Source organism: Antedon mediterranea, chromosome 10 (assembly GCF_964355755.1).
Source record: "Antedon mediterranea chromosome 10, ecAntMedi1.1, whole genome shotgun sequence".
NCBI classification, from domain to species: domain Eukaryota; kingdom Metazoa; phylum Echinodermata; class Crinoidea; order Comatulida; family Antedonidae; genus Antedon; species Antedon mediterranea.
The window spans coordinates 16,386,955-16,402,401 of NC_092679.1; the positions used below are offsets into that span (position 1 = coordinate 16,386,955).

The window sequence follows — 15,447 nt, forward strand, 5'->3', positions numbered from 1 at the left end:
CCCCCCCCCCCCACCCCCACAAAAAAAAAACCAAATCCGAAGTATAATACACATATAGAAACAGATTAAAATTGAATCTTTATTTTACAGTATTATAAAATCATAAATTTATGTCCATGATGAAATAGTATATTTCTCATCGTTATCATGATTATATAAGTTCTTTAGAAATATAAATTTATAAATCTTAACACAATAGGCACGGTCATAGGGATTTAGATTTGTTTTGTTTATATTGGTCACACACTTACAAATCTAGATGACCTTTCCTTACCTAATGTGGTAGTCTACACTATCAAACTTTATGTGATAAAAAATTGTGATGTGCCCCTATATTGACATGATGATGTCATATCACTACCATATTTGGACACATCACACTTTTTTTTGTCAAACTAGTTTGATTGTGTAGGCAGAGCTTAGGCTTTGCAATGTATGTTAAAAAGAAAACAATTGGTTAGTGAAACTGGTCCAAGCTCTGCCTGACAAAAAAGTGTGATGTGCTTAAATATGGTAGTAATAATGGTCAAATATAGTAGTGATATGACATCATCATGTCCATATATGGGCACATCACATGTTTTTGTAAGACAGAGCTTTAAACTGCAGTTGTTCAAATAATTCAAATTCAAATTCAAAATTCATTTGACTTTTAACCTAACATTTAATTTGTAACTTATAAAAATTATAAACACTACCTGTAATTTAATATATACTAAATTTGAAGATTGTCAATTAATATTTACTGAAATCAGAGACGTCCTGAACAATAAAACAACAATAACAAAATGATATGAATTTTACAATCAACGATGCCTATTTCATCAATATATTAATATAGGTTTGTACAGCTGTGGGCACGAGTAAAAAGCCACAGGGTTGAAAGACATCCACGTAATTTGAAAGGTTCTTGCGGTGAATATCAAAACGAATCCTTTAGTAACAAGATACCTTTCTCAAACAGAACCTGCGCAATTTCAATTTGCTGAAAAAAAATAAATTCTGTGCTAATAACAAAACAACAAGTAACGCAAAACTAGTGCAAGGAAAAGACATCGTCAGTGACACGACTAAGTGACACAAACAGGGCTACAGACACTACACGCGTGAAATGGAAATGAAATGTTTGCACAGGACATATACCAATTCATTAATAAACAAGATTACAATTAATCTACACCTTTTAATTGTATCCCTATTATCAGTCTAAAAAGGGCTAATCTGGGAAAAAATTAGTTTCTCAACTGATTTGTGTTATATGGAGTCTGTATATCCATGAAAAAAAAGGCTAAATTGACTACCTTTACAGGCATATAAATAAAAATTCTGAATGAAAATTTCTTGAAGTAAAATGATGTGAAGCTAATGAACCGTGTTAATTGCGAAACACATGTTTTGATCAAACTATTACAGAGTTAGTGTCTCTTCATTGGGTCACTGACGTATCAAAAAAGTATGGGGCAATTTGCCTACCTTATCTTCCATGTCACCCACTGTTGGTAAACTTTTAATGGGAACATATTCCGGGTAAGTGTTTAGCAAGTATTCCACGGCAACTGCTGCCTACAATTAAATAACACACAGATATTTAGCAGGATAGTTTACATACAAAGAGTGTGTAAAAATAGAGGTAGCATAAAATCCATATTAAGCTCTGTCTACACTATCTACTACTACTATAACTAGTTTGACAACAAAGTGTGATGTGCCCAAATATGGTAGTGATATGTTTGAATATGGTAGTGATATGACATCATCATGTCCATATATGGGCACATCACATTTTTTTTCACATAAATTTTGATAGTGTAGACAGAGATTTAGGTCATCATTTGTATGGATGAAGATGACCAGATTAAGTGTTTATGGAAGGGTGTGCCAATCTGTCCATATTCCTTATTTTGAAATATTGGTTGCTGTCTCTAAAAATTGCTTTTTTTCGATCTAACATTTCCATATAAATATCACTACAGATTACAACATATTAAATTTGATCATATGGGGATTTTGATTTGTGTTAGTTCCTTGGGATGCGCTTTCTCACTCTTCATGTCTCGACACAGGTTTCATGGTTTCTAGGTCTTGACGGCGACCGACATCACATTGATTTAACTGACCTAGGCTGGGAGTCGGTCCTCGCAAATCAGTATGTAATGCAATCCAACTTGTGTAATGCTCGGTCTACACTATCAAACTTTATGTTTCAAAACAATGTGATGTGCCCATATATGGAATCAAACGCTCCCTAATGCACAGTACGTAATACAAGCCAACTACATTGTATAAATGTCTCACTATCAAACTTTATGTTTCAAAACAATGTGATGTGCCCATATATGGAATCAAAAGCTCCCTAATGCACAGTATGTAATACAAGCCAACTACAGTGTATAAATGTCTCACTATCAAACTTTATGTTTCAAAACAATGTGATGTGCCCATATATGGAATCAAAAGCTCCCTAATGCACAGTATGTAATACAAGCCAACTACATTGTGTAAATGTCTCACTATCAAACTTTATGCGTCAAAACAATGTGATGTGCCTACTGTATATATTGACATGATGATGTCATATCACTACCATATTTGGGCATATCACTACCATTTTTGGGTACATTACCCTTTTTTATCAAACTAGTTTGATAGTGTAGACAGAGCTTTAGAATAGTTGATGTGAAGATGCTATTCATTTCATAGGTGTGAATGTACCATTAAAACTATGGCACGGCCATAGAGGCAGTGATAGAATGGCTCACCTCGGCTGGTATCTCAAAACTCTGTGGTGGTTTGCCATGATATACTTTGGAATTCTCCAAGTTATAATATACTAATACAGCATCTTCTTCCATAACTAATCTGTAAAAAATATAAACAATATAATAAAATGTGTGTAAAATTGTCGTTAGGGAGTTTTCGCAGGAGCACGTAAACATTGCGAAAAATGTCAAGAACCTTATTTCTGAAAAATAGCGTCAATGAAAAACGTTAACTGAAGGGAATTGAAACCTTTTAATATGCAAGTTTAAAAATGCCTAGCTAGGCCTGGTCTCTAGGCCCAAGGCATTCCATAATATATTTTTTATGAGAGCGGCATATGTTGAGTGCGCAACACATGAGTTGCGTTCTACACACTTCCCGTCAAAGAGAAATAAAAAAGAACCAGTACGTTGTTATGCAAATGAGTAGAATGTTTACATGCTTCTGCGAAAGCTCCCTATTTAAATCAATTTGAAAGTCTTTAGAGCACTAAATATTTTAAACATGAGAATTAGAGTATGATTATTACCTCAAACATGTTTTCCTTATAAGCTTGATTTTAGTGGACATACTAAATATATCTTGATCATCCACAACCCTTCCGTTCCGCCAAGAGGCCCCAGCACCAAAAACAGAAAGTTGCTTCTCATCTGGGAAATACATGTATAAAAAATAATACATTGCAAATAATACATTAAAAATGTTATGCAAATGATATAATTATAGGAAAGATGTAGGAAAGTGGAGCTCACTTTTCATTCGTTGAACAGAAATGTTTGCTTGTTTGCCAAGAGAACTTTTTATTAGAAATCAATAACTAGATCCATAATCAGCAAATTGAAACCAACTTACAAGACACAGTAGACACCCCACTGGAGGTACTTTACTGGATTAAGAATTTGAGTCTGAAATCTTAATTATGACCGTGAAAAATAATCTTTAAAATATGCACTAAAAAATATTTATAGGTTGTCAATAATACCTACGTTTGTTAATTACTGGTGGTAGACTATCATGCAGATATTTGACAGCCATTTGATCTGCGGCAGAGTCTACTGGAGCATACGTTGTCAACTTTGACATTAGGCGACCGATAGTTTGAAGGAATTGTATACGATGTGGATCAGTCTGCAAAAAAAAAAAAAGAATTTACTAGTTACTATAATGTAACAGTCTAAGAACGGCTCTGAAGCTGTAATAATAGGTGGCATTAAAACCTATTTATTTTGCTTGAAAAAATGATGAAAACTAAATAGATTTAGATTTTCTAAAATAATACATAATAAATGAGAAAATGGGTACCCCACTAGAAGCTTAAGCTTTAAAATAAGTAAGGTAAGAAACTTGTTAAAAAAAAACAATATGATAATGAGCAAAAAAGGCATTTAACTTAACGAATGCAGTTATAACTTAAAACAGATATATTATTAACTTAAACATTAATAGTAGAAACACGCTATTCATGTAATTTGAACTTAAAACAAGATATAAAATTAATAATAATAATAAAATACTTACTATTTAAGGGAAATATCTCACTTATGAGACCAACAATAAAACACATACCATTTGCAAACACATGCTTTAACGCAAACCTAACTTTACCAGTGTTTATTCGCCATGCAAACCTTTAAACAATAAAGTATCATGTAATTGGTGCAAATCTTACCGAGTCAGAGTTCGCAACCCCCATGTATTGTGTATAATCTCGAGGTAGTGATTTTCTGAACTCAGGATCCTGTGCAAAAGCTATCTTCAATATTTGTGGCATCATTTTCTCCAATAGGTCTCCCCAGGTGTTACGTTGACATGTAGATACCGTCATGTGTAGTGAGTGATTCTCCTCTATTGTATCAGCCTGTTAAAACAATATAAAACAGACCTCTCAAGCGTCCTGAAAATTGCGAGTTTCCTGATATTACAAGACATCACCTCAGTCTACCGCTAAGGTGCATTTTCTACTATTTTTTTTTTTTTTCTATTATTTAGGCGTAAATTTACAAATACGAGCGGTAACGGTAATAAAAATATAGAATCTATGTTATTCCTTATGACACAACGCGGAGTGGACACCGGATGCCGCTCAGGATAGATATGAATTCTATGTAGTTTTTCGGTTACCATTACCGCTCGTCTGTGTAAATTGGCCTTTAGCTTTGGTTGCCTCAATGCACTCGTCTGTGTAAATTGGCCTTTAGCTTTGGTTGCCTCAATGCACTCGTCTGTGTAAATTGGCCTTTAGCTTTGGTTGCCTCAATGCACCCGTCTGTGTAAATTGGCCTTTAGCTTTGGTTGCCTCAATGCACTCGTCTGTGTAAATTGGCCTTTAGCTTTGGTTGCCTCAATGCATTTTCCACACCTGTCATACCCATTGTTTACTATAGATTTTGATGCCTAATATTTGTCAATAGGATCCTAAATAGTTTGCAAATGTTTTCATTAATTCTCCTGATATTTTTTTAATTTCCAAATTAGGACCTCTGTATTGGTATATTTGTTTGTATTTCAACAATGCCATTTTAAAGAATAAAGTTATTTAATGTCATATAAAGAGGATGTAGACAATTCAAATTTTAAGGCCTAAAAGTGGGACGATTTTGTCCAAAAAGTCACCACTGGTTACCAAATTCATAACATAACATACATACCTGATGAATAAAGCCACGAGGAAAGTAGAGGAGATCACCAGCTTCCAAAATGACATCCAATATTGGTTCTCCTATGTCAGACTGGTTAAAATTTGCTATAAAGTAAGAGAGAAAGAAAACACATATTAAGAAGGAAAAACATATATAACTGGTTTTGAACATGTTTATTCATAAGGGGCTGGGCACTATATAAATGTGGTATTAATAATAACAATTATTAGTTTAGTCACTATTATTAAAAATGTAAAAAAAAAAAAAGGAAAGATGGGCAATTCTTGTGAAAGACCACACCTAACATTTTTGAATAAGTAAAATAATTTTTATTTTATGAAAAAATTTAATTGTTTTTTTAAAATTGCTTTGTTTTCACCGCACAATTACTGACTAATGAGATAGCAACTAATAAAATCCATTAAAATGCAATTCTAATCGGATTAAAGTATTTGTAAGTGATAGAAAAGGTAAGCACTTGAGCAACTAGTGTTTCAGTTTGTTTTTTGATACTGCCTATTATTTTTCTATCATATATATTTTTATATATATAGTTTGAATGTTTGGCTAACTTTTTAAATTTTTCTATGTACTGTATATGGAGAAATCTGAAATAAAGTTTAATAATATAATAATAACAAAAAAAAAACAACAAAATCTTACTGCTGGAAAAACGAGGTAGAGATTCTGCTTCGGTAAGTGGGCTGTAAAGACGCCAATGTTTCTTGCCTTCTAACTGTATCACAAACGCTTCTATGTCATCAAAATGAGGAGCAAACCCTTGTGATCCCGGCGGTGTTAAGTAACTGAAATAACATTGAATTTGTTAAACTCAGTCTACACATAAAACTAGTTTGACAAAAATTGTGCACAAATATGGTAGTGATATTCCTAAATAAAGCTCTGTCTACACTATCAAATTATTTTTAACAAAAAGTGTGATGTGCTCAAATATGGTAGTGATATTACATCATCACGTCCATATATGGGCACATCACATATTTTTGTCACATAAAGTTTGATAGGGTAGACAGAGCTTAAAATAAGTAATAATAATAAGATAAATTCTTTTAATCACAATCACTCTACTCAAAGATGTACTGTTCTTTTCTATACATTTAAAAAAATTGTTTTTTTTAAATATCATTTTTTAAATGTATTTATTCATTTATTATTTTTTTAAATGTCCTATTCATTATCCCTTCTTTTTTACAGCTTTTTTTAAAAATGTCCTATTCATTATCACTTCTTTTTTACAGCTTTATTTTTAAAAGATGTTTTTCTTCATTTTTCAGGGCATCTGCTTTCGAACTCTGATCGTATATCATTATTTTATTACACTGTACTGTATTATCTTTTATGGTAGAATCTGTAAATAAATGTTATGAAACTTAAAATACAACAATACTAAACTTACACATTTGCACCAACTCCGCAGCTAAAATATTCCTGAAGAGTTGACAGCAATTTCCAAACTGGTTGTGAAAACGTTTGAGGGTTTAAAAGTCTTATTGAACAACCATTCTAAGAAAATAGATTTACATTAGTAAATAAAAAATAGTTAATAATAATATTACTGTAGTACTGTATAGAAAGTTGGGCTCTGTAATGTATTGGAAAAAAGTGCCCTTTGTACTAGCTATATTGTATTTCAATATTCAACTGTTGACCTTAAGCTCGGTCTTTATAAGACAAAAAAATGTTATGTGCCCATATATGGACGATGATGTCATATACCATATTTGGGCATATCAATATAATATTTGGGCACATCCTTTTTTTGTCAAACTAGTTTGATAGTGTAGACAGAGCTTTAGAATAGTTGATGTAAAGAATAGATGCTATTCATTTCATAAGTGTGAATGTACCATTAAAACTATGGCACGGAAAAAATGCTTAAAAACTACTAATTTCCTCTTTTCACTTTTCTACTTCTCTTACCATAGTATGCATTGTATAGACACTATACCTGGTAATAGTCCCAGACAACAGGGGCATGGGCTCTTCCTTGAGGATTGTGTGTTTCCCTACAACCATCTGTATATGTTGTAACATCTAGATTGACTGTAAACTGAATATCCTCCTGTAAGACATATTTGAATTTGAATTTTTTTGAATTTCTTTATTTAGTAATCAAGGTTAAAAAACAATAAAAACAATGCAAAAAAAAGTAGAAAAAACAATTGCACAGAAACACAGGCCTTGATTACAAGGAATGCCAAGAAAAGTTAAACTTATTTCCACTTGGGTCCTAAAAACAAGGAACTGATAAAGAACATACAAATTACATCATTGTATTAAATTAGTATGAGTATTAATGAGTATTCATTACCTAATTAGATTAATAACGCTCCTCTATTTAATAATGGAAGGATCCATTCGAAGACATGCCCTTTCTAAATGAGGAGTCTGAATTTATAAATATGATTTTTATTATTATGAGATTTGAAATTGTTGTACTATATTCAGGTTTTCTTGACATGGAATGACAATTTAAAAAAATCAGAGATTTGAGATAAAAGTTTAAAAACTCAAATAAATGGAAATTAAAATACAATAAAACTCCTATTCAGGGGATACCTTAAGGACCCCAATAAAGTGGCCACATAATAGGGGTGTCCACAGAATAGGGATGTCCAAAAGATGGTCTACTGTTTTAAATTTAAGCATTTTTACTTTACAATTATATAGTGGACATAAATAAACAATGATGTGATATAATAATAAGACATAATACCTCACGCAGAATTCGGTTGAATTCATCAGTACTAAACCAAATGCTGTTGTAATCTGGCATATGGCGTTTCACCAACAATGGCTTGCGCTCCCATAAATTCCTGAAAAAAAAAAAAACATAGAAAATTAAATAGGTCACCATTTGTGTACATCAGTGATTGTGTGTAACTCATTATAAACAAAGTAATCAAAATACACTGGCTGAACATCATGCACTAAGAATCTCAGACTAAAGTAATCTTTATACTTTTAAAATCTAATGTTACAGATATACCCTTTTCACATCTGCAAAATGTAACAACTTTTAACCAGGTTTGCATAGTGTGAAGACAATATTCTGGGATGCTGTGAAATCTCGGGAGGAAAACACACCAATTAGAGGCCTGTTCTTTTTAACGGAGATGTCCCGAATTGTTACTGCGCGCGCATGTATTGCCCTGGAATTAAACTGACCAATCATAGTAATCAAATAGCAACTATCATTGCTCCCGAGATTTCTCACGGTTCGCGTATGCATGTATGAAAACATGTAATAAGTCGGGAGATCAATCCGTGTTACAACTTGTGTAGATGTGAAAACTGTATTTTACTTGAAGAATTTATCCGGTTCAACAGGGCCTATCATCCACTCAAACAGCTTCTGCGCTTCGGCTCCGCTATCCTCAAGCTCACCGCCGGATAAGAACCGTCTTGGTGTTACGGTTGAATTACCACGCTGTAAATAAATATATAATATAACAATTTATTGCTGTTTGAAGAGTTCCATGGCGAAATAAAATGTTGATATAAGGTTTTTTATTCCCGAGGACGATCAAAGCATATTGATCGAAATGTCGAGAAACTTAACAGTTGTTTTCAGCAATTTATCAATTTATTGTTGCTAGTAATTATGAAAAATGATGAATTATTTAATAATAATTTGAAGTATATACTAAATTTGTTCATATCCCTTTATTTTTTATAAACTATAATGGAAAACAAGAAAAAATGGTATAATGTATAATACTGATGCATCCATCATCTTTTCCACCTGGAATTCCAGGTGCTATCTTAAGCTCATTTGCATCTTATTAGCAATTTAAGATTAAAAATGAATGTGTTTTTAACTTACAACTGGGGTTTCTGCATCAGATCTACCATCGGCTGAAAATCTTCTCCTTTTCTTCATAGGTACTTGCTCATCTGAACCTGTTGATTTTGTCTTTTTCTTTTCCAATTTGTTTTTAAACTCTAAGAAAGGATACAAAAAGTATATAGTAAATTGTACGGTTTTGGGCGAACACAAAGGGGCTGCCCTATTTAACCAGGGCAAAAACACACAATTATACTACAGTACTACATTACACTACTAAATAAAATATACAATACAATATAACCCCTCTTTAGAACACCACTATTCATGGGATACCCCTATTAAAGGGACACTTTCCTGTGAAATGAATCAGGGTAAATATGATTTAACACTACAGCAAACAAACACTATTCAGAAGACATGACCAAAAAGGATATATATGTTTTACACTATTGTCAACTCCTATTCAGGGGACACCTCTATTAAAGGGACATTTTCTCATAAGACCAAAAGGAAATATATGTTTTAACACTATTGCCAACTCCTATTCAGGGGACACCTCTATTAAAGGGACATTTTCTCATAACATGACCAAAAAGGAAATATGTGTTTTAACACTATTGCCAACTCCTATTCAGGGGACACCCTTATTAAGGGGACGGTTTATTGGGTCATAAAGGTGTCTCAAGGGGGGTTCTACATTAATGCAAACACTCACCAGGGTCAACCGTAGGTGTATGCACAAGGCTGGAGATACTACCTACATTGGAAGAAGCGCTATGCTTCCTGCTACGAGTCTCATGTTCCAAGGACGGACTACGCTGTTTACTATGTGCAGGAGAAGGGCTATGAGCTGTATTTCTTTTAGGAGGACTAGACTGCTCACTAAGGATAGTAGAGTCTTTGTAAGGACTAAACCGTTTGTTGCTACGAGTTACATGTTCCGTGGGAGAGCTAAATCGTCTGCCACGATTCACACGTTTACTGGTGCTACTGCTTGTCTTCTTCTTTTTCTTTGGTGCAGGCGTGACAGCGCTATCTGGTAGACATGATGGCCTTGCAGATTGAGACGACTTATGTGGTTTTAATCTCAAAGAGCTCCGAAGCTTTCGAGCCGTTTGTTTAGTCTTCTTGGTTATACTTTTATCAGTCGCAATAGATGTATTTTCATCGTTAACATTTTCCTAAAAAAATAGAAAAAAAGAATATATATCATTTAAATTGTGGTTCAACAGATTAAAGCGGTCATACTGTAGTAAAATAAATATCACTCAGAAAAATGTATTATTACTATTATTATGAAATTAATTATGAAAATAAATAATTAAAATTCTTAAAAAAGAATAGCTACTCATTTTTTGTACACTGCCATTTTTTGTTTTAATTAAAGCCCCATTCCCTACGTTTTTTAGATCTAATTTAAGATCAAAAACTATATTTAATGTAAAAATAATACTATATGGTCCTATTGCGATAACTTTTTTCGTCTTTAAACGGTTAAAAATGTGAAAAATAAGTCGATTCTAATCATTATAGCGGCCCGCTATAAATCCCAAAATGCATTGCGCGCGGATTGATATTTTTGTTTTTCACCTGTAATTCGCCCACTTTTCGATCGATCGTGAGGCCAAAACAAATGGAAGACTCCTAACTTTTCAGCGAAAATACCGGGTTTTCCCCAATTTGTATCAACGGAGTCTGGCAAAAATAGAAAGACAATGCAATGCAGCAACTATACAACGTCAGGCTAGGTATATAGCTCGCTTACGATGTTCGTACGTTACCGATGTTTACCAGCTAGGCCTACAAAACTAAGCCTAGCTAGGCTAGGCCTAAGACCGTCCACGAGAGGTCGATCGCCGCGAGCTACTTAGGTAGTGCATTGTTTCTCACTTTTTATCATAATTTACCATAAAACGTACATTTAAGACAAGGAATGACATGGTTTAATGTTTTTAAAGTGATATATATGTATTATTTTCCAAAAAACGTCCAAAATTGCAGGGAAGGGGTCTTTAAGAAACTACTGGTGCTGGCTAAAAAATTATTTTTCAATTTATTATTAAATATTTTAAATAATCTAGATTAATTATATCTATTTTACTAGGATCGATCCTCTTATTACAATTCAGATACTGCTCCGCTCTGTATAATAATTTCTAGGCCTACGTACAGATATTTCTAAGTGGTCGAAACGACTCTGTAGACTGTATCGACTGCCAAGTGAACACTAAACCTGTCTACGGCGCAATCAGCTTAACATGTGTGCAGATGGCGCAGATGGGTGCACCACATGTGGCGATGTGGCATGCCCCATGTCATAATTGCACTTCATTCCTGTACATTCTACGCACGTTACTTTATTAATTACACTAAAATACTTTCATTTAAATGGTACACTTTTAAATATAAAAAAATACCTTTGAACGCGACTTAAAAACAGTAAATGCAGAGACCTTTTTTTGTGCCGCTTTCATTTTAAAAGTTTTTTGCAATAATCTCTGTTGCTCAGCGCGCCCTCTACAGGAAGAACAAAATAATAAAATCAAGATGGCATCACCAAGTGCGGGTAAGTTTCAATTTGTTTTGTGCTCAACTTTTGACAAATCAAAACATGGTTTGCTTTTGTAATTATTGAATTATGAATAGTATAAAGTGCCTCATCTTAAAATATGCATACATTTGGTGGTTATTTGTAAATTCGCTCTATTATGCCGTGTTGGTGCCTAGGCCTCCGCCTTCAGTGCAGTGGTCAGCATACACAAAAAATAATATACGGTCGGTGTCGAGCGCGATGCTTGTGGGCCTTCAGTTCCATTTCTGGTCATTTTGGCCTTAGAGTGAAGAATTATGATTAGGTTTTTTATTTAGGAATTAGAATACCTGGTAAAATAATTGTATTTAAGCCTCTATATTTTGGCTAATTATAGTAAGTAGGGATGCTCAATATAGGACTAGAGGCATAGGCCTAGTTAGGCCTACTTAAATTATTAAATATAGTTCTAGGCCTACTACTTCTACGTCCTAGGGCCTAGCTAGTAGAAAGTTAACACGATGATTTAGTAATTCTTACCTTTTGTAAAGTTAAGAGGCAATACAATGTCTCTTTTTAATTATTTTGATTGATGATGTATAGGCCTAGGCTAATTATTAATAAATAGGCTAGGTCTAGTCTAAGCATATTGATTCATAAAAACCTGTTTTCTTATAGAAATTGAAAAGACTCTTTTAAGTTTTGAAAAGTTGGACAGAGCATCACCAGATTTATGGCAAGAACAAAGTAAGTTAAGATCTGTCTACGCTATCAAACTTTATGTGACAAAAAAATGTGATGTGTCCACATATGGACATAGTTATGTCATATCACTACAATATTTGAGCACATCACACTTTTTGTTAAAATAATTTGATAGTGTAGACAGAGCTTTATGTTATTGTTGCAACACATTCTATATATTTTCTTGAATTGAAGACAAGTAATGAATAACATGTTTTATCTATTCATTCTCTCTCCTTTTTTTGCATTTTCAGTACCAGGTATTTCAGATTTTGCCTCTATGAAAAGTGTAAGTATATAATAATTAAAGTTGTTTAATATTTGATTTCTATGCATTTCTTTTAAACTGAAATTAAAGTTTTTAAAATTATCTCTTCTTTGAAGAAGTAGACTAATTTTTAATACGTAAACAATGTACTGTAAAAATATGAATAATTTCAAAAGTAGAATAAAATGTTCCCACAGAAGGTTGAATAGTGAAAACTGGTAAATTATTAGTAATTTTGTTTGTTGCAGCCAATAACAAGTACAACATCTCCGCCTTGGGAAGCTGATTTGGAGCAAAATGATATTGATATGTTGACAGGTGAGGTTAAACTGACACTACCATTCCAAAGCCTCCTATAGATAAAACAAAGAAATACTTTTTTGGGAGAGATTAGTAGTTTTTACAATACTATATTACCTGATGTACTTCTTTATAAAGTATAGTAGAACCACCCTTTTTCATTCAGGGTACAGTACACCTATAGTATTAAGGGAATACTTTTCTATGAACATATGACCGGGGTAATAATGTGGAGCACTTAGAAGCATTGTGCAATAAACGCTATAATAAGAACGAATATTATTAATATTTAATAATATAATTGTGTTCTTTATTGGCCAACACACACTTAATCAAGGCACTCAGACACTTTGTTGGAGTGTATTACTGAATCATTTAATTTCATTTCAGAGCTTGGAAGTCTCACAACAAAGAATTTAATGGAGAAAGTAAGAGATCTTCAAAACCTTGCATACCAGCTTGGCTTGGATGAATGTAAGTACAGTATTATTCATTACAGTAATTATTATAGGGTATTATCACTTCACTGTTGCCTAGTTGACCCTCTAGTTCTATAATATATCTATGTTATCAAAACTGAAGATAACATTTGTCGTATTGGATTGGGAAATTTCGTTGTCAACGTAAAGATTCGTTGAGTACTTTTTGTATTCGAATTGTAAATTTGTGCTCAAAGAAAGTCATTCGAATAGAAAACGTTGGCAACGAAAGCTTTTTTGTTAAGAACAATCTCAACGCTCAAAATACTCCGTTAAAGAAGTACTCAACAGAAAAACTACTCAACGGTACACTCGAATAAACCTAAAGGGGAATTCCCTAATTAGCCGACTTCAAGATTAAATACTTTTTTTATGGACATAAATTATTATTACCGTACTACAAATAGTATAGGAAGCCAAGCTGAGGTGTCAATTGTCACAGCATTTTGTGATTTTTTTACGTCCTCTGAGACAACTCTGCAGCCTATTAAAACTAATTATTTTTCTTTTTTGTCTAGCACGAGAAATGACGCGTGGAAAACTTTTAAATGTGCTTGACGGTGGAAAACAAAAACGGAAATAATATTATTCACAAAAGAGAAAAGACTAAAATGTAAATTATAAATAATGGAACTAGGGGTTCATTGGTGGTTGTTGTAAAATATGTATTGGTAAACCTTATTATTGAACCATATTGTAAATACTTTTTATATTATTAATGCTGTACACTTAAAATCATGAATACAAATCTTTTTCTTCTATTTAAAATATTTGAAACTGTTATATATAAAGTAGCTTCATTATAAATATTATTGGAACAAAATAAAAATGCAAGATTGAAACTTGTTTATTGTTGTGTATACTATTATTGAGCATGTATTGTGTTTAGCTGTGTCTACTACACTATCAACCTAGTTTGACAAAAAAAAAGTGTGATGTGACCACATATGGTGGTGGTATACCCAAATATGGTAGTGATATGACATCATGTCCATATATGGGCACATCACATTTATTTGTCGCATAAAGTTTGAGCTTTAGTAAGGATATATACAACTTTTTATAACATACCTGAGTGTACCTTGCCATTTGATTGGTTAATTTTGTGTCATTCATTATTTAGTTGTATTGTAGGTAAAAACTCTATTTAATAGTTCAGCTTTTTGCGGAAGATGCTCTGGGTTCTGTGCACACAAGCCAGATGAGTACACTGGACCTCCATTTGTGAGAAGACTTGTTCTACCACTAGATCAATGGTCAAGAAAAGCCTTGAACCTCTGGCGACCACTCGGACATTGGACAATAACCCGCCCATTATGACATGATTCTACTTTACTTGTTAATGTACAATCTCGCCGCTAAATTTTCATATTCCAATGGTTGATTTGCTACAGTATCTCCAAATTTACTAGTGTCAAAGGGTCAAGATTAAAAATGAAAGTAGATACAATGTTTATTACACTTAACACATGAATGTGTTTTACATGATATCGAAAGCAAAAGCTTTTTGTTCAAAACACATGATGTTTAAAAACTGGAAGTTAACTTTAATTATTATCTACCTGTGCAGTTTGAATTAATTTAGCTTCAATCTACAGTGCAACTTGACCAAAACGGGTCACACATTTGGGGTGGACATTAATTCTGGTTTTTAACTTTTGGTTTGCAAGAGTCTAGTACGAGAACAATTTATGGAATTAGAAAAATATTATTTTGGAGTATTAAGTTGTTTGTTCTTCACAAATATTCACACCCTTCAAAGGAAAATTGAACAGTCCAGGCATCGTATAAAACGTGACATCGTTGTCATATTCCTTTTGCCTTTCATTAAAACTGAAACCAATGTTAAAGTATCACTTCTTAACCATAACAAATTGAAATAAAAAACATATTTTGTCCAGCATATTTTAAGCTAA

The 15,447-nt window shown here is 32.9% G+C and overlaps 2 protein-coding genes across 2 annotated transcripts; one reads left to right on the forward strand and one right to left on the reverse strand.

Moving 5' to 3' along the window:
• Positions 1-72: 72 nt before the first annotated feature.
• LOC140061127 (ribosomal oxygenase 1-like) lies at positions 73-11,694 on the reverse strand. The gene is made up of 15 exons (XM_072107582.1): positions 11,628-11,694; positions 9,926-10,391; positions 9,247-9,365; positions 8,726-8,850; positions 8,137-8,236; positions 7,369-7,482; positions 6,817-6,923; positions 6,063-6,205; positions 5,409-5,503; positions 4,430-4,618; positions 3,747-3,888; positions 3,290-3,410; positions 2,760-2,859; positions 1,474-1,563; positions 73-985 (listed from the first exon to the last, which is right to left on the reverse strand). The coding sequence occupies exons 1-15, from the start codon at positions 11,682-11,684 to the stop codon at positions 923-925; spliced, it is 2,031 nt and encodes a 676-aa protein (XP_071963683.1). The 5' UTR covers positions 11,685-11,694; the 3' UTR covers positions 73-922.
• Positions 11,695-11,724: 30 nt separating this feature from the next.
• Positions 11,725-14,375, forward strand: LOC140061130 (protein lin-52 homolog). Its single transcript, XM_072107585.1, has 6 exons — positions 11,725-11,776; positions 12,419-12,487; positions 12,739-12,773; positions 13,001-13,070; positions 13,443-13,526; positions 14,050-14,375. Exons 1-6 carry the CDS (start codon positions 11,758-11,760, stop codon positions 14,112-14,114), a joined length of 342 nt encoding a protein of 113 aa, XP_071963686.1. The 5' UTR covers positions 11,725-11,757; the 3' UTR covers positions 14,115-14,375.
• Positions 14,376-15,447: the final 1,072 nt, after the last annotated feature.